The 27287-nt window shown below is 57.5% G+C and overlaps 1 protein-coding gene across 1 annotated transcript in view; it reads left to right on the plus strand.

Moving 5' to 3' along the window:
* Positions 1 to 27287, plus strand: part of LOC130026607 (polypeptide N-acetylgalactosaminyltransferase 12-like) — a 52818-nt gene that overhangs the window by 24410 nt on the left and 1121 nt on the right. The window contains exons 6-14 of the mRNA XM_056117446.1: positions 6798 to 6856; positions 13459 to 13628; positions 14696 to 14885; positions 16463 to 16648; positions 19453 to 19570; positions 21724 to 21900; positions 23041 to 23172; positions 24734 to 24847; positions 26380 to 26526. Coding sequence (XP_055973421.1) covers positions 6798 to 6856; positions 13459 to 13628; positions 14696 to 14885; positions 16463 to 16648; positions 19453 to 19570; positions 21724 to 21900; positions 23041 to 23172; positions 24734 to 24847; positions 26380 to 26526 — 1293 coding nt within the window. The remainder of the gene's footprint in view (positions 1 to 6797; positions 6857 to 13458; positions 13629 to 14695; positions 14886 to 16462; positions 16649 to 19452; positions 19571 to 21723; positions 21901 to 23040; positions 23173 to 24733; positions 24848 to 26379; positions 26527 to 27287) is intronic.

Below are 27287 nucleotides of genomic sequence, written 5' to 3' on the forward strand. Positions count from 1 at the left end.
GGATCGGTGGGGCCAGAGATGCTCCCCCAACCACTAGATGCCAGGGATGGGGGGGCCAGAGATGCCCCCCAACACTTGACGCGATTGATCGGGGGGGCCAGAGATGCCCCCCCACCACTAGATGCCAGGATTGGGGGGTGACGAGATGTCCCCCCCACCACTAGACGCCAGGGATCGGGGGGGCCGAGATGTCCCCCTCCACAAGGTCCGAGGGATCAGAAGGGCCGAGATGTTACCCCCCCCCCACACACACACTAGTCCCCAGGAAACAGTGGGGAAGAAATGTCCCCCTCCACAAGATCCGAGGGATCAGGATGGCAGATATATCCCCCCAGCATTAGCAAACAATGATTTGGAGGTCAGAAGTCACAACTCAGCTCTCCGCTCCCCATTGTGGGGTCCTGTTTCTGCGCATGACAGCCCTGAAGCTTGGCCGCTGGTACCATACAGTGGCCGGATTCTACACACTCTTTGGGGCTGTTTGGGGACTTTGTATTGCTGGCTGAGAAGAGGGGAAGGAGGAAGGCGGGCTTTGTCCCTGACTGCCACTGTCTGATTTTCACGATTGTTGCAATAAATGGATCTATCCCAGGCCTGTGTGGGTGTGTGTGTCACTGGGCGGGGCAGGTCTGGCCAGTAGTTGACAATTGCTTCTAGATTGTGGGAAGCCTTGGCCATGTCACCATGCCAAGACGCTTCACCTGCCTGCCCCTGTGTGAAGCCTGTCAATGACCCCAGGAGAGTCCACCCCAAGGGTTGAAGGTCTCAATCACAGATGCGTCCCCAGGACGGAGGGCAGGATGCAGCACCCAGAGCCCTGCCTTCCACTGCAGCACCTCCATATCCTCCCCTCACCCCTGGTGCCTGTTTCCCCATTCCACTCTGCAGTGGCACCAGGGACAGACCCCACTTTGCCCCCTAGTGGCCACATCAGGTTTCTCATGATGAGGACTTGAAAGTGTTCCTACAGCAGGTGGGTCCAAGGTGCTGTCCCCTTAGCCAGGGTCCCTCTCCATGGCACCCGTCCCGGCAGGAAGACAGTGTGTTATCAGTGGAGCAGGATGGGGCCGTGGATGGAACATGTTTCTAGTGTCCCCGAGTCTGTATGGAGCTGATCCCTGATAATAGCGCCCCACTTCTTTGTGGACCATCAGATTCCCTAATACAAGTCCCACTGTCACCTGTCAGCAGTCCGGCCAGACCCCATGTAAGAAAGCATCAGGCCCTGACTCCTCTTTGCTCCTGCACACCCAGACCTGTTGTACAGCCTTGGCTGAATGACACTCTACTGGTGAGAAGAAGTGTGTCCAGATCTATGGGTCAGAGCAGATGGCAGCGCCTCAGAAGGAAGAACCATCCTGTTCCAGTAAGTTCCAGGAATTTGGTCAGCCATGCCCCTTCCTGCCTGTCACATTCCTACTGAGACTCACACTCCTGGTAAGGCTGCCCAGGGCAGGCAAGGGCAGCTCCTGGTTTACCCTTCGGTGCCCAGTTCATAGCCCTGCCCCTCTACCTGCACCATGGGCCTGGGGTCGCCAGTTCACTCACACGGTTCTACACACCTCACACATGTCCTTCATACCCTCTCGCAGCCTCTACTGGGGCTCTAGGCTTAGCTCCCCGTGTCCTGCCTCTGGGTTCCTGGGATCGGGAAACACCAAGTCCAGGTTTGGGGAGCTGAGAGACTGTGGGGATCAGAGGCTCTCCCCTATTCACCCTTGCCGGTGGGGAGAGCTGTTCTCCCTGGACATTGAAAGACTGTCTTGGGAGTTTTTCCTCTTAGGATCTTGCAGAGTCTCGCCAAGACACAGGTGGCACCCAAGAGTTTGCCGGAAGCATCCCAGTGTATTCCATGTGTGCCGGCTCTACCCAGCTATCCCCCAGAGGCATTAGCAGGTCACAGCATGATTATGTAGGTTGTTTACAGGACTTGGCTGCTGCTTTGACACAAAGGTGTCCGGAAATTGTGAATGTCAGTGTCCTTAGGAGGGAGAAGCCCCCAATGAGGGTCAGGAGGCAGGATACCCGGGGTGGGGGAGGACAGAATCAGGCTGACTCTGCCCCCGAGCCCTCCACCTCCCTTGGTTGGCTGAGAGCCTGGGGCTGCCCCTCAGTCTATCCAGTTTCAGTCAATCTAAGGGCACTGAAGTGGAGGCAAACACAGTGGAGATCATAAAGCCCGAGGAGCTGGAGGTGGTAACAGTCAAGAAGGACAAGCTGGCGGTGTGGGGAGGACTGTGCATCTGGAGGCAGAAATGTCCCCCAACACTGGGCACCGGGGATGTGGGGGGCAGATATGTCCCCTACTAATAGACACTAGTGGTCTGGGAGGCAAATAAAGGCCCTAAGCAGTAGGCACCAGTAACATGGGGTGCAGAGGTTTCCCGTAACAATAGACAGCAGGGTTCCAGGGACAGAAATGTTCACAATAACTTGGCACCAGGTATGAGCAGAGCTGAAATTTCCTCCAGAAAAAAAAAACTAGGGATTTTGGGGAAATTGTTTTCCAATACTAGACACAAGAGCTCTGGGGGGTGAAATGTCCCACAACAGAGAACAGAGATCAGGTAGGAGACATGTCCTCCAACACTTCACAATTAGAAGTCCCCAGAGCAGAAATACTGACCCCCATAGAAATAGTCCAAAGAGTAGCAATAAGAAATGACCACCTCCCCACACCCCACCTTAGACGATACCCCAGGAGAGAGGAGTGGAGAATGCATCTCACCCCTGCTTTAGTACCTAAATGTTGAGATATTTCCGGTTTGTGGACTGTCCTTGCATGGTCCAGGGCATTTTCCACTTTTTGAGTTAAAATTCGGTCCAGAAGGCCAGAAAGAAGTCTCAAGAGACTCAGTACAGGCTTGGGATGCTTGAGGTCAAGAACGTTCCCTGGCACCACAGGGTCTGCTGATCACAAAGGCTGGAGCAAATAGAGATCCCCACAAACCCCAAACCTCTCAGGTATGTACACAGGCCATGAGGGTCAATGAAGCAGTACTTGGAAGGATCTCAGTGCTTAGAGGAAACACTCATTTAGAGCATCCGATTTTCAAACGGCACTTGGGTACAACCATCTACCCCTCCTTGGCCCAGGGAAAACGAGGCAACACTCAAACCTTCGGTTCATGGGCTACAGACCAAGCAAAAGTCTGAGCCGAGAGCTCCCCCTCCTCCAGTGCACTGTTTCTATTCTGGGAAAGGAAGTCCTGAAAAGGATGGAGGCTGGAACAGTCAGCAACTGAGTTCTAGGCACTACCTGGGACAGTTTCGGGGATCATGAATTGGTGGCAGAGGAGAGAGAGGGGAGAGGGCTGAATCAGTCTCCCTGACAGCCACTGTCCTGTTTCCAAGATTGTTTCTACAAATGGATGCATCCCAGCCTGTGTGGGTGTGTGGCATTGGGTGGGTGGGTCCTGCCAGGGAACGGCTCATGGTTCTTGATGAAGAATGAGCCGTCCTGTGGGGGTCTCCCCATGGATCAGAACCTGACATGACATGCCCATACCCATGGTGCCTGTTGCATCTACACCCCCTCTGCAGTGCCCACCGGGAAGAGCCCCCACCTTGCCCCCAATGCTTCATGGGTGCCAGGCCCCCTAGTGGCCAGATCATGCCTCTGGTAAAGGACCTGCAAACCTCCAGGTATTTCCCAAACCTCTCAAGGACTGGATGGACTTTCTCTGCCCAGAGCCTCACCCCAGTGTGGAACCCTTCACTGCTCACAGGCTCCCCAGACAGCACAAGCCCACAGTGACCCTGTGCCCCACCATCAGAGATGGATTTGATTCTCAGCCCAGCGAAAGTGAGAGGGGGAGATGTCAGAGCTACAGTAGACAGCCGGAGAACACTGGGGCCTGAATGTGCTCAGGGCAGGTAGGACAGGTGCATTCATGGATGCCATAGTGGGCACGGGCGATATGGGGGAGTTGGGGTTCCTTTCAGGCTGCAGGACTCGTGAGGGCAGCGTGGCCAGGCTGAGTGGCCCAAGTTGGGAGTGTGTGTATTGAGAGGGATTTCCAGAACAGGCTGGGAGCAACACCAGAGAAGTGTCCAGCTTCCCCAAGGCCAAGACTGGTGTCCAGCTCCCAGTAGGATGGACTGAGCCTCAGAGAAAGGGGCAGAGCTGGGGTTGGGAGGTTCTATGGGGTCATTAAGAGCCCTCCAGGACTTAAAAAGGGAAGTCTCTGAGCAACAGGGGTTATTGGTCAGGGACTGACTGGGTCTGGGGGCTCATGGCCCCACAAACTGGCTGCTGCCAGTCTGGGAGGAAGCAGTGAGAGGACAGAGAGAACGTGGACACCGGATAAGGCGGGAGCAAGAACTCTGCGGACCTGAGGAGAGGATAGAGGAAGGGCAGGAGGGCAGGGTCTCCAAGGAGAGAAAGGAGAGGGGCCTGGGGAGTGACGGGCGGTGGGGACAGCGACCAGGACAGCCCCTCTGCCAGGCTCGCTGGGCTCCCACAGCAGCAGCCAGGCCAGACCTAGGGGTGCTCAGGGGCTAATCCTGGCAGCTGCAGCCCAGCCTGGGCATGGGGGGACGTGATCTCTGGGAATGAGAACGTCGTGGACTGAGCTACGGGAGACCGAAAGGGTCAGTGCTCCTGGCCCACCGTGGGGCCCACAGAGTTCCAAGCCACCATCGTCGGTAGGGGGCAGTGCCCGAGGGTCCGGGTGGGGGCGGGGAGGCCCGTCAGGCCCACCAGGGCAGAGGCTGGTGCAGCCTTCATAGTGAGGTTACCCCTGGGAGCTCTAGATTTCTCCCTGGCCAATGGGGTTGCAGCCCCGAGGCCACACCCCCTTCCCTGCCTATAAAAAAGCTCGTGGCCCCGACCCTCGGGGCACCCTTTCTCAAGGATGCTTGAGGGAGAAGTGGCCCCAACACACCTTCCCCCTGTTGACCCTTCGAGGGGTCATCTAGGGCTCACGTCCGGATGTTGACCCTTCTACGGGTCATCTACGGGTCACCTCTAGGGGTCATTTCTAGGGGAACGTTGGAAATTGGCAGAGCGCAACGGACGGTAAGAAAAGGCCCTGCGTTGGTCCTGCACTGGTCAGTGTATGGCCCCGAGGGCACAGGATCAAGCCCGGGCCCATTTCCAGCAAGTCTTCCGGCAGTTTTGTCCCCAGCAGTCTCTGTCCTCGTCAGGGTCTCCCGGGACTCTGGGATGGGAGTCCCCAGAGAGCCCCTCTCCAGGACCTGTCCGTTCCTGTCCCCAGAATAGGACCTCCTGGGCTCCTGCTGTCCAAAGACCTGAGTGGCTGGACACTGGTCCACCCAGCTCAGGAAACAATGGGGGTGGGAGCTCAGGGCAGCACTGAGGAGCTGGGGAGTCAAAGCAGGGTCCCCGACTCCCAGACCCCTCATCACAGACCCTCCTGGCAGTGGGTCGAACTGTGCGAAAACACCCCTCCCCTCTTGTTTGGGACAGAAAGAGCTGAAAGAACAGAATTTTAAAACATCAAGTGTATCTTATAAAGGCGGAAGATTGCTTGGCAGAGCGTCATCCTTTAGGGGAGAGTGATTTGGGATGGTGCACAGCACCAGGAGCTTGAAGCATGTGATGTCTGAGGAGGGCAAGGCGGGGAGGAGTGACTTCGAGTGTTGAGGGAGGGGCCCTGTGAATGGGGCACTGTTACAGGGGAGACAGGCTGGGAGCAGGAGCTGGGTGAGTCTCCCTGTTCCTCCGCACCTGTGTCCTGCTCTGCGGGCAGCCAGAGGAGAAGGGGTCTGCTGTCCACTCCCCAGAATGTTACGACCATAAAAATGCAGAGAGCTCTAGGGCCGGGACATAGAACGCTTGTTTCTCGTTGTCCCTCGTGTCCCTGCCAGCACTGCCAGGAGGGCTCCAGTGGGTCCAAAGCAGGAAAGAATCTACTTAGCAAGGGGCCCGGAGCAGCAGACGGGGGTGAGAAATGAGCAGCCCCCGAGATGAGCAGGATGAACCAAGAGTCGGGGCTGTGGACCATGAAGTTTGGGTGCGGTTGAAGTTCTGGGGTCCTTGACTGTCTGCTTCCTCTCAGGTTTACTAGCCTCTGGGTGCCCCCAAAACAGCCACATCGTTGACAACATTTCCAAGGACAGGTGGAGGCAGGAGGTTCCAGGAACAACGGGTGAACCCGTAGAACAACTGCGGATGCGAGTGGGGGCTGAGGGGACTGAGCTGGGGTGAGAGAAGCGGGCACAGTGCCGCCTGGAGTCTGAGGGCTGTGGGGTGGCCGGGCGGGAGCCCGGCCAGGCTCGAGTTGTGTCTCTGTAACAGTGGAAGGGGTCTGGGTAACATTCCCCAGTCTTGGAGCTGAGCGAGTCTCCTATCATCTCCAATTATTACCTAGCATTCCAACATGTCTTCACTGCGAGCCCAGGAAAAGTTGCCGAACACGAAGAGTTTTGAGAGAGGGTGCAGGGGTTTGCTGGCCATCAGCTCCCCTCCACCCTGGGGTATTCTTGGGGCATAACAATTCAATATTCTGGGCTGTGATTTTCCTGTTCTGTGAAATGGGCTGGTGAGACCCCCTGTGAGGCCAAGAGCCTGCCTTGGGTGATGGCAGGAAGGACAGGTCAGAATGCCCTGAGGGCTGTGGTGGCACTGACTGGCCCACACTACACAGAGGGTTCTGGAGTTGGCAGTTGCCAGGTAGGAGTCAGGGTCCGAGTCAGAGGGAGACCCAACTCCTAGGCTCTGGGACAAAGACGCCATGGGGTCCTGTGGCTGAGGGTCTGAGCCCTGCATCTCCTGGCTGGGAAGTAGTCGGCCCTGCTGCCTGTCCTCACAGACATTGTCCTACCTCCCACAGATGCCGGTGCACGACGAAAAGGTGCAGTGCCAGTGGCTTCCGGGGGGAATTTTCTGCTGGTACCTGGAAATGCACATAGCTGCCGACAAGAGCACCTGGATGCCCGCAGTCACCTGGGCTCCAAGGAGGAACAGCTGTACCAGCGGATGCTGCGGCAGAAGCAGCCCATAGACCAGCTGCTGCAGGTGCCACCAAGGCAGCAGGCCCTGAGGAGGCCGCCATCAGGGAGCTGAGGGAGACCAGGTGAGAGAGGGGCCACGGGCTCTGGGGCAGGAAGGCCCTAGACCTGCCTCCTCACCTAGTGCCTTCACCCCAGGTGCTCTTCTGTGGGACTCAGCAGCAGAAACAGCAGCTGCAGAACCTGGTAAAGTGGAAAGGAGACCCGGAAAAGGGTGAGTGACAGGGAGAAGCCCCTTTGGGTCAGAGGGTGGGGCTACTGGGGAGGGGAGACAGGCGGCCCCACCCCCAGCCCCCCACCTCCCCTGCTTGGCTGAGACCCTTATGCTGCCCCACATCCCATCCACTCCAAAGGGATTGGCGTGGAGACGAACAACACACAGGTGCTCCTGGACACAAAACGTGAGGAGCTGGAGGCCACAGACAAGGAGGAGGCACAGGAGGCCAGGCAGGAGGAGTGCCAGAGTCCAGGAGCTGGAGGAGTCAGTCAAGTCCCAGGGGGCAGGGACCATGGCCTGTGTGAGATCCAGAGACGCTCCTGTTGCTGTCCTTAAGGAAGAGGAGTCCACCCACATCGGACCCAGGTCCCGTAATGACCCGCCGAAAATCCAGAAAACGCAGCTGGTCAGCAAGAACTGCACTGGCAGCCTGACACCCCGCTGACACCTCGATTTTACTGCACCGACGCACGCTGCTGCTCTCACCCAATTGATCTAGCCCAGCCCCGTCCTCCCCACGCCACCCGAGTTCTGCCTTCTGCCTTGGCCCTTTGCTCTTCTCCCTCCACTAGAACCACGGATATCCCTCACTGCAAGACCAGGGATCAGGGCAAAGGCACAACTATTACCCATCTCAAGAAACGGGAGATCAGGGGGACAGTAAAGTCTCCATCCACTAGACCACGAGATGTGGGGTAAGAAATGTCCCCACCCCAAGGCACCCCAGGGATCAAGGGGCACAGTTTCCCCCTCCACTAGACCCCAGGAAATGGGGGTGCCAGAGATGCCCCCCCACTAGACGCCAGGGAACGGGGGGGGCCAGAGATTCCCCCCCACTAGAGGGAAAGGATCAAAGGGGGGCCAGAGATGCCCCCCCACCACTAGACGCCAGGGACCGGGGGGCCAGAGATTCCCCCCCCACTAGAGGGCAAGGATCAAGGGGGGGCCAGAGATGCCCCCCCCCACTAGACGCCAGGGATCGGGGGGGGCCACAGATTCCCCTCCCCACTAGAGGGCAAGGATCAAGGGGGGGCCAGAGATGCCCCCCCACCACTAGACGCCAGGGATTGGGGGGGCCAGAGATTCCGCCCCCCACTAGAGGGCAAGGATCAAGGGGGGGCCAGAGATCCCCCCCAGCACTAGACGCCAGGGATCGGGTGGGGGGGCAGAGATTCCGCCCCCACTAGAGAGCAAGGATCAAGGGGGGGCCAGAGATGCCCCCCCACCACTAGACGCCAGGGATCGGGCGGGGCCAGAGATTTCCCCCCCCACTAGAGGGCAAGGATCAAGGGGGGGCCAGAGATGCCCCCCCCACTAGACTCCAGGGATTGGGGGGGCCAGAGATTTCCCCCCCCACTAGAGGGCAAGGATCAAGGGGGGGCCAGAGATGCCCCCCCATCACTAGACGCCAGGGATCAGGGGAGGCAGAGATTCCCCCCCCACTAGAAGGCAAGGATCAAGGGGGAGCCAGAGATGCCCCCCCCCCACTAGACACCAGGGATCGGGGGGCCAGTGATGCCCCCCCACCACTAGACACCAGGGATCGGGGGGGCCAGAAATGCCCCCCCATCACTAGACGCCAGGGATGGGGGGGCCAGTGATGCCCCCCCACCACTAGACACCAGGGATCGGGGGGGCCACAAATGCCCCCCACCACTAGATGCCAGGGATGGGGGGGCCAGTGATGCCTCCCCACCACTAGACGCCAGGGATCGGGGGGGCCAGAGATGCCCCCCCACCACTAGACAACAGGGATCGGGGGGGCCAGTGATGCCTCCCCACCACTAGACACCAGGGATCGGGGGTCCAGAGATGCCCCCCCACCACTAGACGCCAGGGATGGGGGGGCCAGTGATGCCTCCCCACCACTAGACGCCAGGGATCGGGGGGCCAGAGATGCCCCCCCACCACTAGACAACAGGGATCGGGGGGGCCAGTGATGCCTCCACACCACTAGATGCCAGGGATGGGGGGTCAGAGATGCCCCCCCACCACTAGACACGAGGGATTGGGGGGGCCAGAGTTGCCCCCCCAACCACTAGACGCCAGGGATCGGGGGGGCCAGAGATGCCTCCCCCCACCACTAGACGCCATTGATCGAGGGGGGGCCAGACATGCCCCCCCACCACTAGACGCCATTGATCAGGGGGGCAGATATGGCCCCCACCACTAGACGCCAGGGATCGGTGGGGCCAGAGATGCCCCCCCAATCACTAGACGCCAAGGATGGGGGAGCAGAGATGCCTCCCCCTACCAGTAGACGCCATTGATCGAGGGGGGCCAGAGATGCCCCCCACCACTAGATGCCAGGATCGGGGGGTGCCGATGTGTCCCCTCACACTAGACCCCAGGTATTGGAGGGGCCGAGATGTCCCCCTCCACAAGGTCAGAGGGATCAGGATGGCAGTTATATCGCGCCAGCACTAGCAAACAATGATTTGGAGGTCAGAAGTTACAACTCAGCTCTCCCCTCCCCATTGTGGGGTCCTGTTTCTGCGCATGACAGCCCTGAAGCTCGGCCGCTGGTACCATACAGTGACCGGATTCTACACACTCTTTGGGGCTGTTTGGGGACTTTGTATTGCTGGCTGAGAAGAGGGGAAGGAGGAAGGCGGGCTTTGTCCCTGACTGCCACTGTCTGATTTTCACGATTGTTGCAATAAATGGATCTATCCCAGGCCTGTGTGGGTGTGGGTGTCACTGGGCGGGGCAGGTCTGGCCAGTAGTTGACAGTTGCTTCTAGATTGTGGGAAGCCTCGGCCATGTCACCATGCCAAGACGCTTCACCTGCCTGCCCCTGTGTGAAGCCTGTCAATGACCCCAGGAGAGTCCACCCCAAGGGTTGAAGGTCTCAATCACGGATGCGTCCCCAGGAGGGAGGGCAGGATGCAGCACCCAGAGCCCTGCCTTCCACTGCAGCACCTCCATGGCCTCCCCTGCCCCTGGAGCCTGTTTCCCCATTCCCCTCTGCAGTGCACCAGGGACAGACCCCACTTTGCCCCCTAGTGGCCACATCAGGTTTCTCAGGATGAGAACTTGAAAGTGCTCCTGCAGCAGGTGGGTCCAAGGTGCTGTCCCCTCAGCCAGGGCCCCTCTCCATGGCACCTGCCCTGGCAGGAAGACATTGTGTTATCAGTGGAGCAGGATGGGGCCGTGGATGGAACATGTTTCTAGTGTCCCCGAGTCTGTACAGAGCTGATCCCTGAGAATAGCGCCCCACTTCTGTGTGGACCATCGGGTTCCCTAATACAAGTCCCACCGCCACCATCACAGCACGGTCAGACCCCATGAAATAGAGAACCAGGCCCTGACTCCTCTTTGTTCCTGCACGCCTGGACCTGATGGGACAGCCTTGGCTGAGTGACACTCTACTGGTGACAAGAATTGTGTCCAGATCCATGTGTCAGACCAGATGGAAAAGCCTCAGAAAGAAGAGCCATCCTGTTCCAGTCATTTCCAGGAATTTGGTCAGCCATGCCCCTTCCTGCCAGTCACATTTCTACTGGGAGTCACACTCCTGGTAAGGCAGCCCAGGGCAGTCACAGGCAGCTCCTGGTTTACCCCTCGGTGCCCAGTTCATAGCCCTGCCCCTCTACCTGCACCATGGGCCTGGGGTCGCCCATTCACTCTCACGGTTCTGCACAACTCACCCTGTCCTGCACACCCTCTCGCAGCCTCTACGGGGCTCTGGGCTTAGCTCCCCGTGTCTGGCCTCTGGGTCCCTGGGCTCTGGAAACACCAAGTCCAGGTTTGCCTTGAGGTTTGGGGAGCTGGGAGACTGTGGGGATCAGCAGCTTGACCCCTCTCACCCCTTGCCGGTGGGGAGAGCTGTTCTCCCATTGAACGACTGTCTTTGGAGTTTTTCCTTTTAGGATCATACAGAGTCTCACCAAGACACATGTGGCACCCAAGAGTTTGCCGGAAGCATCCCAGTGTATTCCACGTGTGCAGGCTCTATCCAGCTACCCCCAAACGGGCATTAGCAGGTCAGAGCATAATTATGTAAGTTGTTTACAGGCTACCTCGATTCTGCGGTAACAACTTTCATCTAACAAACAGTGGTGCCTACTGCTCTCAGGTGCTCCCACAGTAGTGACTCCAGTTTCTAAGCTCCATTGTTTGAGCGTTCCCGTGAGCCTCTTCCATTCCTGCTCGGGCAAACTGCTCTCACTCTCTTCCTCGGTGAGAGAGTTGGGAACGCTGTCCGGGTCATACAGAGGGACAGAGACATAGAAATAAAGTTAAGGAAATAGGAGTATCTTACTGGGGGCGCTCCCGGGTGGACTCTCCGAACCTCAGGTGAGGCAACGGTACACCCGCGCCCTGGGTTAGATGAAGGGGCCTTTGGGGTTGTCTTGGTCTGCTCCTAGTCATCTGTTCGTGGGTCAATGGTAAGGAACCTGGAATGAAGCCTGGTGGCTTCCTGTCACCAGGTGGGCGATAAGTCTTGTCTTCCTCACCTGGGACAAGGTGATCTCTGACTCCAGGAATGTTGCTGTCCACTCAGCCGGTTGCCATTTGGTTTTGCTCAGCATTTTGTCAGAGCAAACCTCACATTTGATTCTTGTCAAATTTGGTGATTACTGACCCATCCATCTTGGCCTCCTCCTAGAGTGGGTCTCTCAGAGGTCCTGCCTAGTTTTTCGCTTCTGCCTCTTGTTGCCTGCTTGGTTCCCTCCCCTTAGGCTTGGCAGACAGAATCATAGGCTACAGACCAAGCAAAAGTCTGAGCCGAGAGCTCCCCCTCCTCCAGTGCACTTTTTCTATTCTGGGAAAGGACGTCCTGAAAAGGATGGAGGCTGGAACAGTCAGCAACTGAGTTCTAGGCACTACCTGGGACAGTTTAGGGGATCATGAATTGGTGGCAGAGGAGAGAGAGGGGAGAGGGCTGAATCACTCTCCCTGACAGCCACTGTCCTGTTTCCAAGATTGTTTCTCCAAATGGATGCATCCCAGCCTGTGTGGGCGTGTGGCATTGGGTGGGGCGGGTCCTGCCAGGGAACGGCTCATGCTTCTTGATGAAGCATGAGCTGTCCTGTGGGGGTCTCACCATGGATCAGAACCTGACATGACATGCCCATGGTGCCTGTTGTGTCTACACCCCCGCTGCAGTGCCCACCAGGAAGAGCCCCCACCTTGCCCCCAATTCTTCCTGGGTGCCAGGCCCCCTAGTGGCCAGATCATGCCTCAGGTAAAGACCCTGCAAACCTCCAGGTATTTCCCAAACCTCTCAAGGACTGGATGGAATTTCTCTGCCCAGAGCCTCACCCCAGTGTGGAACCCTTCACTGCCCACAGGCTCCCCAGACAGCACAAGCCCACAGTGACCCTGTGCCGCACCATCAGAGATGGATTTGATTCTCGGCCAGATATACGTGTTCCCGAACCTCCTCTCCCCACAAGGCTGCCCCGTGGTGTCCACCAGAGTCCCTAGCATTCCTGTGCCCCAGCCCCAAGCCTCACATGAGTCAAACATGTCTGTGAGGAGACTTGGGGCATGGGAGGAGGGGATGAGTGGAGGGTACATGAGTTTGTGGTATGCAGGAACGGGCGACGGCCGGAGGGAGCGGCCACCCCACACAGGTGTTCTCCACACAGGGCTTTTTCCAGGTGGTTCTGGAAGGAGGGCAGTGAGGGTGCCAGGCAGAGGAGGAGAGAGCTGAGTAGAAGCTGGGCAGTGGGGTTGAAGTGGGAGTGGACAGAGGTGAAACCTGCACAGCCTGAGGATGGAACCGTTTTCCTGTCTTTGGAGCCTGCCTAGGTTTTGGGTGGCACAACTGTGAGCGTTGCTGCCCAGCTTAAATACACAACCTCAGAGCAGGGAGAGAGCTCAGGGTCAGGGGACCGTGTGAAAAGACCCAAGTGCCTCCTTGGACACTGCCTGCCTCCTGGGCACCATCACGTTTGGCTCTGGGGGATCCCATCCCGCCCAGGGATGGCCCTGTAGCATTGGATCTGAGCCAGGTTCATCATTGGGCAATCTGGCCCTGGAGGCCATGTCAACAGTACGACTTATAGGGAGACCCAGCCTGCCCTTACCAGAGTGACTTCAGGCTTTTTGGGTGTCATTGTACAACCTTTCTTGGGAGCTACCGAGGCTTCCAGGAGGCTCCAAGGCAAAGCATTTCTAGAAGATGCGGCCAAATTCTATGGCAGGTCTCAACCATGATTGACGTTCCCTTCAGAGGTCCTTCGAAGCACCGTGCCAGGCCTGGGATGCCCCGGTGCAGGGTGTTCCCCGTCCCTGAGGCTGTGTTGCTTCTGCAGGTGCAGAGAGCAGAAGTACGATTATGAAAGTCTGCCAACGACGTCCGTGATCATCGTGTTTTATAACGAAGCTTGGTCAACCCTCTTTCGCACCGTTTACAGTGTCCTCGAGACGTCCCCAGACATCCTGCTGGAGGAGGTCATCCTGGTGGATGATTACAGCGATAGAGGTGCCCGGCCTCCCCTCTACCCTGCCCTGGCCTCCGCTCCCCCCACCCCGCCCTCCCTTGACGCCCATCCTCCCCTCCCCTGCTCTTGCCTCTGAGCTCTGTCTGGTTCTCACTGTAGACGGGTTCTAATTGAAAGCTGTGCTGGGCTGTTCTCTGGGAGGCTCTAGATAACAGTGATTTACAGGAGATAACAGGGAACGTCTCCGTGCAGTTGGGGTATGGCTGTAGAGGGCAGGTGTGGGAGCAGGTGTGGGGGACAGGTGTTGGGGATAGGTATGGGCTATAGGCATGGGGGAACAGGTGTAGAGGGCAGGTGTTGGGGGGTGGGTGTGAGAGAGAGGTCTTGGGGACAGAGGTGGGGGAGAGGTGTTGGGGGCCAACTGTGAGGGAGGGTGTGAGGGCAGGTGTGGAGGCAGGTGTGGGGGCCAGGGGTGGGGACAGGGGTGAACACTCGCCTTCTTTGGGGTGCTGTGCTCCCTGGGATGCCCCAGCCTTGCCCCTCCCCTCTCTCTCTCACTCCCACCTGTACTGAAGGGTGTCCAGGGGACTTGGGCAGCACCTAGTAGGGGGTCTCACCTCCCACCCTGCAGAAGAACAGTCACCTGGCCACACCTGGCTGCAGGGGACGCTCAGGACTGTAGTCTCGCTTGTTTGTTCTGGGGCCCGCTGGGCCGTTCTCCGGGCTTGCTCCTGGCACTGTGCTCAGGGCTCACTCCTGGTGTGCTCAGAGGACCAGGTGGGGCGTTGGGGATCACACATCTTAACCTGGGTGACTGATGTCTTTGGGGTGGTGGCCATGTGCTCGGCTGGAAATCGTGGGAAGAGTATTCGGGGTCATTTAGCGTTGCCCATGACAGCGTTGCCCATGACAGAGTGCAGGGCAGGTGAGCGTGAGGCGATGCCGATAGAACCAGCTGGGCACCAAGTCCTGACAGTCCTGAGACCTGGGAGTCTGGGTCCAAGGGGGGCACGTGGGAACGTTGCTGGTGGTTCTAGAGTTCTCCATCCCAGCCTTCCCTTGCCCGGGCAGGGCGGGAGTGAGCCGGATGCCCCATTCTCCTCCCCAGAGCACCTGAAGGAGCGCCTGGAAGCCGAGCTGGCCCACCTGCCCAAGGTGCGCCTCATCCGTGCCACCAAGAGGGAGGGCCTGGTGCGCGCCCGGTTGCTCGGGGCTTCGGGGGCCAAGGCCGATGTCCTCACCTTCCTGGACTGCCACTGCGAGTGCCACGAGGGCTGGCTGGAGCCGCTGCTGCAGAGGTGCGTGGACGGTGCCCAGTGGGAACACGGGAGACCCAGGTCCGTGGGCCTCGGGTTCGGCCTGGCTGCCCCGTCCCCCAGTCTCAGTCCACGGCTCCATCCCTGGTCACATGATCAGGGACCCTGGTCTGGGAGCCTTCGAGGGCATCAGGAGCTGCTGTACCCACGGCTTGCTGGTACAGGGGAGTTGCTTTTACTGCCGCTGGTCAGGTGCCTGAATCGAAAAGTGCTGCCGTGGGCAGAGAGGCCAAGAACAGGATGGTGTGGATCTTATCAGATCACAGCCCTAGGCAGCACATTTTGGTCGTCTTTCCTTCATGCTGGGCTGACTTTCCCAGGTCATCCAGTACCTGTGTTGCCTGGGGCTCGTCAAGTCTGAAGGGACCCACAGAAATGGTGATTCACAGTAATTTCTCTTATGTATTTATTTAATATTTATTTTTTGCTTTTATGGGTCGCACCCGGCAATGCACAGGGGTCACTCCTGGCTCATGTACTCAGGAATTATTCCTGGTGGTGTTCAGGGGATTCTATGGGATGCTGGGAATCAAACCCGGGTCAGCCGCGTGGAAGGCAAAAGCCCTACCCACTGTGTTATGGCTCCAGCCCCTGTATTTTTTTTGGGGGGGAGTTGTGTGTGTGAAGGGGCTTACCCGTGAGTGCTCAGGGCTTACTCTTGGCTCTGCTCAGGGATCACTCCTGGTGGTGTTCAGGGGACCACATGGGGTGCCGGGGATTGAACCAGGGCAGCCACCTGTCGGGCAGGCACCTTCCCTGGGGTCCTGTGTCTCTGGCCCCCACCTTCCTTAGCGTCACTAGGAAACCATGAGCAGAATCATGGACAGGAAGCAGATGGCCCTCGCCTGGGTTATTTTTTATCTTCTTACCCCTGTAGTCTTCAACTACGCTTTTAAGTATCATTCTTTGAAAGGGTTTTAAATGCAGGGGGGAGGGGAACCACTCCAGGCTGCCCTTCCCCCAGACCCACCTTACTCCCTCCACTTCCTCCCTCCTGATGCTGCATCACTGTTGTCGGCCACCCCCAGACTTCTCCAGGTGGGCTGTGCCCCCATGTGGCGTGGACAAGGATGCGGGGGGGTTCAGGGTCTGCGCAGCTGGCCTCTGGAAGCACACACACCCACTGTCTCCTCTCCCAGGTGTGGGTGTCCATCATCCGGCCCCCAGCCTCACCCTGCTGCTCTCTGCCCTCCCCATCCCTGTCCTCACCCACTCTGGCTCCCTTCATGGCTTCTTTCTCTTCCCCAGCTTCAAAGAGGGTCCCAGCAGCTGGACTCCCAGGGGCCGAAGCCAGTGCCAGGGGCTGAGAGCAGAGCCATCGTCGTGTCTCGCTCTCCCTCTGAATCCCAGGCTGGAGGGTGGCATTGGGGACCGATGCCATGCAGGGTCCAGAAGCAGGGGACCTGAGGGCACACACTGGGCCTCAGTGGGAGCGAGCATGGCTTGGAAGGGGCGCGGGCGTTCCCGGTCACTCCGGTCCTGGCCATATCTGGGTGGTGTGTGAGTGTGTGTGTGTGTGTTTGTGTGTGTGTGTGTGTGTGTGTGTGTGGTCACTGCAGGATCGGGGAGGAGGAGACGGCGGTGGTGTGCCCCGTGATCGACATGATTGACTGGAACACTTTTGAGTACCTGGGCAACTCCGGAGAGCCTCAGATCGGTGGCTTTCACTGGTGCCTGGTGTTCACGTGGCACGTGGTCCCTGAGCGGGAGCGGAAGCGGATGCAGTCCCCCATCGATGTCATCAGGTCAGGACTGGCTGGGAGCGTAACACCCACCCCCCCAACTGCAGCAGACACCCCGCGGGAGGGCAGGGATGCTTTGCTGGGGCCCCACCTGGTTTTGTTCTAAAGCATCTGCTGATTATTTTTTTACTCTACACCCACCCCGCTCTAAGTGTGGGGTTCATATTCATTGGCCTATTTTGTTTATTTAAAAACAAAGGTGAGGGGGCTGGAGAGAGAGTTCAGTGGGTAGGGCGCTTGCCTTGCAGGAGTTTGCCCTGGGTTCGATCCCCCAGGCACCCTGTTATGGTTTCCCGAGCACCGCCAGGAGTGATTCCTGAGTGCAGAGCCAGAAGTTGCCCCCGAGCATTGCCGGGTGTGATCCCAAAGCCAAAGCCAAAACAAGATAAATAAAAATAGGGTGAAGTATGTATCCTAAAATGTACTGCTCTGACCGTTCTTAAATATATAACTTGGGAGACTCAAGCGCGCTTTTCCCTCGACCTCGCAGAATCTCTCCAACCGTCAGGCGGTGTGTGTCAACCCCAGCCCCTAATGGCCTCTAACACACCCCCACAAAAACTTTCCCCCTTCCAGACGCCTCACGCGAATGAGGCCACCACACTTTGTCCCTTCGCGTTTGCCTTCTTGCCGGTCCCGAGATGTTTGCCTTGGGAACCCATAATTCTGCCTTGTGTCAACGTGGCCGGTTTTGTTGGCCCCTTCACCTCCGGTGGGTGTGTCCGCCGTCCAGGAGTTGTGTGCCATGCCCCGGGGAGGACTGATATCACAGGTGCCCTGCCCCCTGGACTGGTGCCAGTCTCCAGGGCCCGAGGTGGCTGGCTGCCACTTCCGGCTGTCCAAGTGGGCGTGGGGTTCTGGGTCAGGTGGCGACTCCATGGTGACGACTCTGAGCACTTAGTGGCAGGCCTCTGTGGGACTGAAGCCAGTTAGGGGATGGGTGAGGGCGCAGGGTGAGGGCGGCCGAGAGCCAGCGTTGGTCAGTGGGTGAGCCTGGGTCTGAGCCCGGCTGCTCGCGTTCTGTTTCATTTGTTTGGCTTAGTTTTCGGGCCACACTTGGTGACGCTCGGGGTTACTCCTGGCTCTGCACTCAGGAATTACTCCTGGTGCCTCGTGGTGAGGGAGCTGGTGGGCACAGGATGGGGTGCAGGGACCAGGCATGTGTTAGGAGGCTCTGCAGACTTCCCCATCAGAAATGCGGGCGCAGGAGAAGACGGAGGCTGAGACTGGGGGGTGGGGGGACCTCCGGGGCTGTGGGGGGATTTGGAGAAGCTGATTGACATCTGGGAAAAAGGACGGATTGAGGGTGACACCCGGATTGCTGGAGTGGCCACTGGGGGTCCGTTGGCATTGCTCCTCACACAGCAGATTTAGAGACTGAGGCAGAGGAGGAGGGATCATGTGTCAGGTCACAGATGCAGCCTGTGATGTGGAGACATACTCCCTCCCCCCCCAACCCCCTCCCCCAGTGCACACATATGAAGACATGTGCACAAACCCACACACATGGACAAATGCAGCAGCTTCATGGTCAGTTGCCTGCCCCTCCCACAGTCTCATCTCAGTTTTTTTTAATGTAGGAGTACTGCTATTTATTCAGCCACTGATTAGCTGATTGAATTGTGCATGAACTCCACACATCATCTCAGCTTTCTTGCGTGTTTCAGTCACCCTGTTCCCTAGACTTATACCCTAAAGCCATGTGAAATTGCTCTCATGCTGGCACCCCTCCCTCCCTCCCTCCCTCCCTCCCTCCCTCCCTCCCTCCCTTTTCCCTCCTTCCCTCCCCCATTCCTTCCTTTCTTCCTTCCTTCCTTCCTTCCTTCCTTCCTTCCTTCCTTCCTTCCCTCCCTCCCTCACTCCCTCCCTTTTTTCTTTGCCTCCCTCCCTCCCTCCCTCCTTCCTTCCTTCCTTCCTTCCTTCCTTCCTTCCTTCCTTCCTTCTTTCCCTCCCTCCTTCTGTCCCTCCCTCCTTCCTTCCTTCCTTCCTTCCTTCCTTCCTTCCTTCCTTCCTTCCTCCGTCTCTCTCTCCCTCCCTCCTTCTCTCCCTCCCTCCTTCTCTCCCTCCCTTTTCCCTCTCTTCTCTCCCTTCCTTGGTCTTCCCTCCCTCCTGTTCTTCCATCCCCCACCAAGGAGTCCCACTGGCCTTTTCCCGTGTACTCTGAGCCAGCAGTGCTGGGAGGACCCCCCAGTGACACCACAGGGACCCGGCTGCCACCAGTTTCCCACACCCACATCTGCACTCTGGGGTGCTTCCCTTCCAGCTTTCGACCTGAGCCACCTCTGGGGGCCGGGGAAGATGCCATGCCTGCTCAGTGGGGTTGAGGGAATCGAGGGCTTCAGGAAAATGTGCTAGAATCATCTTTCATGGCCTCCAGCAGCCCCCAGCTGCATCTGTGAGTGCCTGGGCTCTGCTGTGAGACCACCACCACCGCCCACCCCGCCACCCTCCCAGCCATGTGCTGTCTCCGCCCTCTCTCCGGGTCCATCTGCAGCTGCCGGGGTCCTCTCATGCTTAGACTTTGCCCATGCTGAGGCCTTCCCAGCACCGTTCATTCCTCTGTACTGGACACGCCCCGGGCCTGTACCCTCTCCGCCCTGGAACAGCTGTCCCTGCCCTTGACCCCTCGTGATCACATGCATCACACGCAGTTCTGTGATTATTTGGAGGGGTCTGGGAGCTTCCCCAGCTAGGACTCCCAGCAGAGCCCCCCCACCACCAGTGCTCCCAGACTGATGAAGGCAGATCAGGCCTGGGTAAGGGTTCCTGCGGCCGGCACTGAGACGCAGGTGTTGCAACTCTTCCAGGTCCCCGACAATGGCTGGTGGGCTGTTTGCTGTGAGTAAGAAATATTTTCAGTATCTGGGGTCTTATGATACAGGAATGGAAGTTTGGGGCGGAGAAAACCTCGAATTCTCCTTTCGGGTCTGTCTCTCTTTCTGTAGCCGTGCTTGTCTGTCTCTCTCTCTCTCTCTCTCTCTCTCTCTCTCTCTCTCTCTCTCTCTCTCTCTCTCTCTCCCCATGCCTCTGTCTCTCTGGATTTCATGAAAACCTGTTGGGCTTTCCCCCGCCTTGGCCTTTTGTCCAGTGTCCTGAGAGTGGACACGTGGACAGCCTATATATGTGCTTCTCTCATCTGACCTTCTCACAGAACGTGCTTTTAAGTAGAAAAGCAGGAGGCAGGGAAGGAACCTCCTAGGTCCCCTGATTCTTTTCTTTCCCTCTGCTGCCCTGGGCCGAGGTTGGCCCCAGACACAGCATCCTGCCTCCTGGTCCACCTTTGGTCGCCAGAATTGCTGAGCTCTTTAGGAAGTCGCCTCTGTATGTATGTAGCAGGGTGACTTTCAGAGTCTGACACCGAGAAGGATTCTCGGGAGAGCTTGTTAAAGGGGTCAGGTTCAGTGGCTGGACGTGCAGGCCGGAGCAAGAGTCACATTCTAAACGAGTGACCCCCTGAGTCCGCCCTCTGCCCTCAGAATCCCCGAGTGACAGTTCTGTGAGAACCCCCGCCATTTCCGTGGGATTCCCAATGAACTTGTGTCTGGCATATTACATTTCAAGACCATATGCCATTGGTCGTGCTTTTTGATGATGTTAAAAATTTCTGTTTAATTTTTTTTTTTGGCTTTTTGGGTCACACCCTGCGATGCTCAGGAGTTCCTCCTGTCTCTGTGCTCAGAAATTACTCCTGGCGGTGCTTGGGGGACCATATGGGATGCTGGGAATCAAACTTGGGTCAGCCGCGTGCAAGGCAAACGCCCTACCCACTGTGCTATCGCTCCAGCCCCTCTGTTTAATTTTTGTGAGAAATTTTTTCATCTTTTCTGCTTGCTTGTTTTGTTTTGGGGCCACACACAGTGGTGCTCAGGGGTTACACCGGGCTCTACCCTCAGAGATGACTCTTATCTGTGCTCGGGGGACCATATGGGATGCCGCGGATTGAACCTGGGTTGGCCCCATGCCAGGCAGTGTGCTCTACTCGCTGTACTAGTGTTCTGGCCCCTGGAATTTGGAGCGATAGCACAGCGGGTAGGGCGTTCGCCTTACACGCGGCCAACATGGCCGACCCGAGTTCGATTCCTCCGCCCCTCTCGGAGAGCCCGGCAAGCTACCGAGAGTATTCGATATGCCAGACACAGTAACAACAAAGTCTCCAATGGAGACGTTACTGGGCCCGCTCGAGCAAATCGACGATCAACGGGAGGGAAAAGTAACAGAACATCCCAGCTTTGCATAAAGAGTGAACCAAATAGAAATTTTATCTTCCACGCAGGGCTTTCCTTCTCCCATCGTAAGGTACTGTCCTTTTGGGTCTTATTTTTCAAAAAAAATTTTCTTTTTGAATTTGGTTGAAACCCAAACTCAGGGCTCACTCCTGGCGGTGCTCAGGGGATGGTCGGAGCTGCCAGAAACTGAACCTGGGTCAGGTACATGCAAGGCAGGTGCCCAACCCCATTGTACTCTGTCTCCAGCGCTTCAGCTGCTTTTCTGGATGGTTCATCCTGGGGGCCAGTGGTGGGGTGTGGTGGTTCACACCCCTCTGCCCTTGCATGAGTCTACCTCGTTGGGTTTTGAGGTGCGCTTTTAATGGTCTTTCTGCCTCTCCTCCAGGTGCCAGGCTGCTCTTCCTGTGTCTGGCAGTTCCTCTTTCCCCCTTCCCAACTTCTCTCCTTCCTAGCTGCTTTCCTCTCTTCTCTGGCTAGGAGATCAAGTAATCCGCCCGTGTGGACTGTCACCCACCCACGGGCTCCTGGCCGGGCCCACTCTGGGCCCTGTGAGCCCCGCGCATGAGCAAGCAGTGCATGGGCTTGTGGTCTTGGTTCTGGTGGCTAGACCTTGGGGCCGCTCCCTTGTTCTTTGGCTGCGTTCTGGAGCCCGCGTGTGCATGGGGGTGGGTGAGGCGGGGATGGGCGGTGAGGTGAGGAGTGGGGTGGGGGGGGGTCGCCTGTTTCATGCCCTGGAGGGTGCACTCTCAGCAGTGTCTCTTTGGGTGATGCTTGGTGCCCGGCCTCTGTCCTCAAGGGACAGCCGTGCCGATGGACCCGCTCCCCTCACCCAGCCACTCCGCTGCCCTGCAGATCTGGCAGTGCGGTGGGACCCTGGAGACACACCCCTGCTCACACGTCGGCCACGTCTTCCCCAAGCAAGCTCCCTACTCACGCAAAAAGGCTCTGGCCAACAGTGTCCGCGCTGCCGAAGTGTGGCTGGATGAGTTCAAGGAGCTCTTCTACCACTGCAACCCCCACGCACGCCTGGTGAGCTCCTCCCACCCGCCCCGTCTGCCTTCACCCCTGCAGGCCTCCTCAGAACCAACCCCCCCCTTCCTCCTCCCTCCTCCCTCCACCCTCCATGCCCGCACATCCACTTCCGGAGGCAGAAGCTGCGGTGGGCCTTGGTGAGGCCAGTGGGGGACTGCTTGATTCCTCCATGGTTGTGATGACCCTCTGCTGATGTCTCTTGATGCCCACCCGGCCTTGAGAATCACACCCAGCAGCTCATGCTGCCCACCCCAGGTTGGGGGACCCTGAGCTTGTTGCTTCTAGGAAAATCAGGGCTGGGTTTCGGCTACCTCCAGCCACTGCATGTTCTTCAGATCGTGGGTATTTCTGTCGTGGAGGGGAGGTCAGGCCCCATGCCATGGTCGCCAGGGCCTCTTCCAGGCTCTGCACTCAGGGATCATGCCTGGTGATTTTTTTTCTGGGAACCAAATGAGGTGGCAGGGACCAGGGCAGGGTGGCCACCTGCCAGGCAAGCGCCCTGCCCTTTGCATGAGCTCTCTGGTTCCTTTTTACTTTTGACCCCCACCTGGAGGTGCTTGGCGTCTACCCTTGACTCAGTGCTGGGGGTTCCCTGCCGTGCCGGGACTCGGACCTGGGCCTCCTGTATATGCTCTTGACCATTGATCTATCTCTTCAACACAGAGTATGTATGTGTGTGTGTGTGTGTGTGTGTGTGTGTGTGTGTGTGTGGTGCCGGGGATGGGTCATGCATATGTGCGCTATCTCATCTCATCCCAGCCCCGTCTCTTGGCTTTGCATGCGTGTCTACCTCAGCCAGCTTTCCTCAATCTGTCCCATTGAAGAAGTGCTGTGTGTCCAGGGATGCCCACAGGGCTGGGGTTTGGGGCTCCCATCATGTCCTAGGTGCTTCATGACCATCGAGGTGCACTGGGTCTCCCCAGGCTGGAGCTGGGCAACGGGGAACCCTGTGTGTGTGTGCGCGCGCATGTGTGTGTGTGTGTGGGGGGTGGTACCCCGGCTGCCACAGCTCTCTCCCTAGGCACCCACCCACACCTGCACAGCTAGGGCTTGGGGGCATCATCACGCCCCAGGACTGGGGTGGGGTGGAGTGGGACTGTGGAGGAACTTCAGGCTGACCGCATGGACCCCCCTTAGGAGTCCTTTGGAGATGTGACCGAGAGGCAGCAGCTCCGTGAGAAGCTCAAGTGTATGGACTTCAAGTGGTTCCTGGAGAACGTGTATCCTGAGCTGCACGTGCCCGAGGACCGGCCCGGCTGCTTCGGGATGGTGAGAGGGCTGCGCCCGGGGGGGCTGCCGGCAGGGTCCCCACGCCCTGCATGAGGCAGGTCCTCGATGGGGTCCCTTGGGCTCCCCAGCCCCGGCCCTCTCCCCGGCTCTTCCCCTCCCCCGGCTGGGTTTGGCTCTCAGCTCGCTCACGTGGGAGCATGTGAACGAGAGTCAGGTTCTGCCTGTGATTTTGTGCATGAGGAGACTGAGGCTTGCCTGGACTCTCCACACCACCTCTACCCATCACATCACTTCACACCCGAGTCTCAGTGTCTGGGCCAGTTAGTCATTCCCACCGCAGGGGTCCTTGGGGACCAGTGGGGGGGTACAGGAGGATGGGGCAGGAAAAGGAGAGTCACTTCTGTTGTTCACCAAAAGAAAGAGAAAAGAATTCTTTGGGGGGGGCAGAGAGATAGTCCCGGGGTTAAGGTTAAGCTTTGCCCTCTGTATGGCCAACCCTAGTTTGATCCCCTTTACCAGACGTGGTCCCCTGAACACCGTCAGGAGTGGCCCTTGAGTACCTCGAAGTATGGCCTAAACACCCGTTCCGCCCCACCTCCAAACCCTTGCACACAAATGGGAAGTATTTGGGCTGTGGGGGTTGGGGTTGGGCTTCACCCGGTGGTGCTCAGGGGTCACTCATGATGTTGTTGGTGCCAGACTGAGGCTTGGTTGCCTGCCTGGCAAGTGCCCTCACCCCCCAGACCCTCTCGGGCCCCAGTGCGCCATTCACTCTTGAGAGAAATCACGCCAAGGTAGAGACTCCCCTCTCCTGGGCTGCACGGCTTGGCGACGCTGCTTCCCCCATTCTGGAAGCCCTTTGTCAGCGCCCAGCGGGCTCTGAATACGTTCAAATCCTTGGCCACTGTGAAGTGTCCAGGTCTCCCGAGGTGCTGAGAGCATCAGGAGGCCGCCGTGGGCTGCCTGCCCCAGGGAGTGTGTCACTCTTGCTCACCCTGCCTCTGTCTCCTGCATCCCCACCCCACCCCGTCCCACTGCATTTCTCTTTTGTCCAAGCGCAGCCCTGGAGGGGATCATGGGACATGATGCTCTTCAGGCCTTTGCACGTGACCAAACTGGGCACTATCCCCAGCACCCCATAGGATTCCCCACCAAGCACCACCAGGTGTGATCTCTGAGCACAGAGCCAGAAGTAAGCCCTGAGCATTGCTAGATGTGATGGTCCCCTCCTTCCCCCCCCAAAAAAAAATCCAAAATGAATAAATTAATAATAGGTAAAAATATCAGAAGCTCTTATTTATTTGTTTATTTTTGGTTTGGGGGCCATGCCTGGCAGTGCTCAGGGATTTACTCCAGGCTCTGCGCTCAGGGATCACTCTTGGCGGTGCTCAGGAGGTCTTGTGGGGTGCCGGTGTTTGTCCATGTGCAAGGTCAGCCATCTGACCTTCTGTACTATCGCTCAGGTCCCAGAAGCTCTTACTTTTGGGCCTAGTTCTTGTCCCGGGCCCTCCTCACTTGCTGTTTCTCCTCCCGCAGCATCCTGGGTTGACTCAGTTGTGTGTAAACCTGAACTGGAAACTCCCCTTATGTTTCTTGGTAGCTCCACAATAAAGGACTGCAAGGACTTTGCTTTGACTATAATCCTCCTGATGAAAACCAGATTGTAGGGCACCAGGTTATTCCGTACACCTATCACGGCCTGGGCCAGAACCAGGTAGGTGACGCTTCTCTCTGGAAAAAGGAAGCAGGGGGCCCTGGATTCAAGGTCTTGGGAGCCTCTTAAAGAGGGAAATTGGGGAAAATCTATGTGTGTTGTTGTTTTTTAATTTTTTTTATTGAATCACTGTGGTATACAGTTACAGGGCTTTCATGATTGAGTTTCAGTCATACAATGATCAAACACCCATCCCTCCACCAGTGCTCATTTTCCACCACCAATGTTCCCAGTGTCCCTCCTGCCACCCCCATCCCCTGCCTCTATGGCAGACAATTTCCTTCTTACTCTCTCTCTGCTCTTGGGCATTATGGTTTGCAGTACAGATACTGAGAGGCCATTATGTTTGGTCCTTTATCTACTTTCAGCACATCTATGTGTTTTTTAAAAAGTGAATATTTGACCTCTTCAATTTATATAGGTAATAGAGACTCATTGTAAAATATTTGAGAAATAGAAAGTGAAGCAAATATGCCCGAGAGGAACTGGAGAAACCGCCTTCGGATGAAGATGAGTTTCTTGTCCCTCTTTCTCCTATGCACAGACTCTGGCTTCTGTGTTTTAACTAATTGTCATCATTGAATGTTTATGGTTTATACTTGATGATTTCCTCTTGCATGATCCATGCATGCTCAGATGTCTTTTTTGGGAATATTGTGCCTTTTGGCCTCTTGGTGGTTCACATCATGTAGTTCTTTGTTTGTTTTTGAGTCACACCTGGGGTTACTCAGGGGTTACTAACGGCTCTGCACTCAGGAATCACTCCTGGCAGTGCTCAGGGGACCATATGGGATGCCAGGGATTGAACTCAGGTCAGCAAGGCTAACACCCTCTCCACTGTATTATCCCTCTGGCCCTGCACCATGTAATTCTGGAGCAGTGAGATGAACTGATTCTCTGCCTGCAAAGGTAATACAACTCATTGTAGAACATCTAGGAAATAGAAAACGAAGCAAGCAGTGCCCGATAGGACCCAGAGAAACCCGTTTGTGCAGTTATGACTAACCGTGCACCAATACCTACAGTTAGAGGAAGAAAAAGGAAAACCCTGCAGATCTGGGTCGGCTCAGGAGGGCACCTACTTGGCCGGAGATGCTCGATTCCAGCACCCTGTCTCCCTGTGTGACCCTGGCCTGCCCTCTCCCTGGCAGTGCAGTTCCTGCCTGCACAGGACATTTTAGTGATTCCACGGTGCCATTGCCTTGGATCAAACTCCCTCAAGTTTGCCGGGAAGAGGCAGAAAAGCCCAGAGAAGAGAAAGGGCAGCTCAGGCCTCAGAGTTGCCCACTCGGCTACTGAAACCGTCCATTTTCTGGCCAGCTCAAGGGTAGGGACAGCGTGGGGTCTCAAACACCCAGGGAAGAAGCAGAGCATGAGAAGGGGGCCTTGGGGAACTCTGGCCAGGCACTCCCAGACCCTCAAGACTGGACACTCAGGCTCTCTGCCTGGCCCCTGCGCTCTGATCCCGCCTGGTGTCCGTCCATTTCTCCATGGCCGACAGTAACCGTTGCCCACAAACGGCTCCTTTGCAGTTCTTCGAGTATACATCCCGGAAGGAGATCTGCTACAACACCCACCAGCCCGAGGGGTGCTTGGCGGTGGAGGCGGGCGGGGAGAGCCTGATCATGGAGCTCTGCCAGGACCCGGTCCCCGAGAACCACTACTTCCTCCTGCACCCGGTGAGTGGGCAGTGTCATCTGTGCTGTCAGTCTTGGGGCTGTAGTAGACCCTGGAAGTCTCAGGGAGGAGCGGGCACCAGGCATGCTGGGATAAGGGACACCTGGGAATGGGGGTGGGGTGGGATGGGGAACTGTTGGCGCCTTTGTCTTGCAGGATCCCTAATGCTTTGCCTGTCTTCTCTTGTTCACTTGAAGTTGCTGGGGGCTGGGCGGGGCTTGAGACCAGCCTGGGGGCTGCTGCTGCTGTTGCTGGAATGGGGTCTCCTTAAAGCAGATGTGAGGGCAGATCCTGCAGGGGGAGGGTTGGGGTGGTGGGGAAACTGTTCTACTTCTGTAAACCTCACCCCCATTTTCCCCAGCTCTGGAATCAGGGGGAGCGGAAGGGGAGATGGTTACAGGGGTCACCAAAGCACACACCTAGCCCTGGATTTATCCCACGTGGCCCCTCCTGAGCTTCACCATTTGCAGCCCTGGAGGTCCTGAGCATCACTGGGATGGCCCTGGTGGCCCCCAGCACTGCAGGACCTAAGCATCACCTCCTCAGTTCTTAGCATTCAAGCAGATGGCCTGCTTGGCCCAAATCTCCACTGTTTTCTATCCCAAGAGTGGTCTGGAGGACCCCCTCCAGTAAATAAATAACTTAAGAGGTGAACCAAATAAAACGAGGGCAGTACCCATAGCTTTGGCCAACTCTAGGAAGGACTCGGTGGATAGCCGGCAGCTTCCTTGGAAGCTGTCAAGCCCAGGCAGGGGCGCTAAGT

The sequence above is a fragment of the Sorex fumeus genome, unplaced genomic scaffold, assembly GCF_029834395.1.
Source record: "Sorex fumeus unplaced genomic scaffold, SorFum_2.1 ptg000034l, whole genome shotgun sequence".
NCBI classification, from domain to species: domain Eukaryota; kingdom Metazoa; phylum Chordata; class Mammalia; order Eulipotyphla; family Soricidae; genus Sorex; species Sorex fumeus.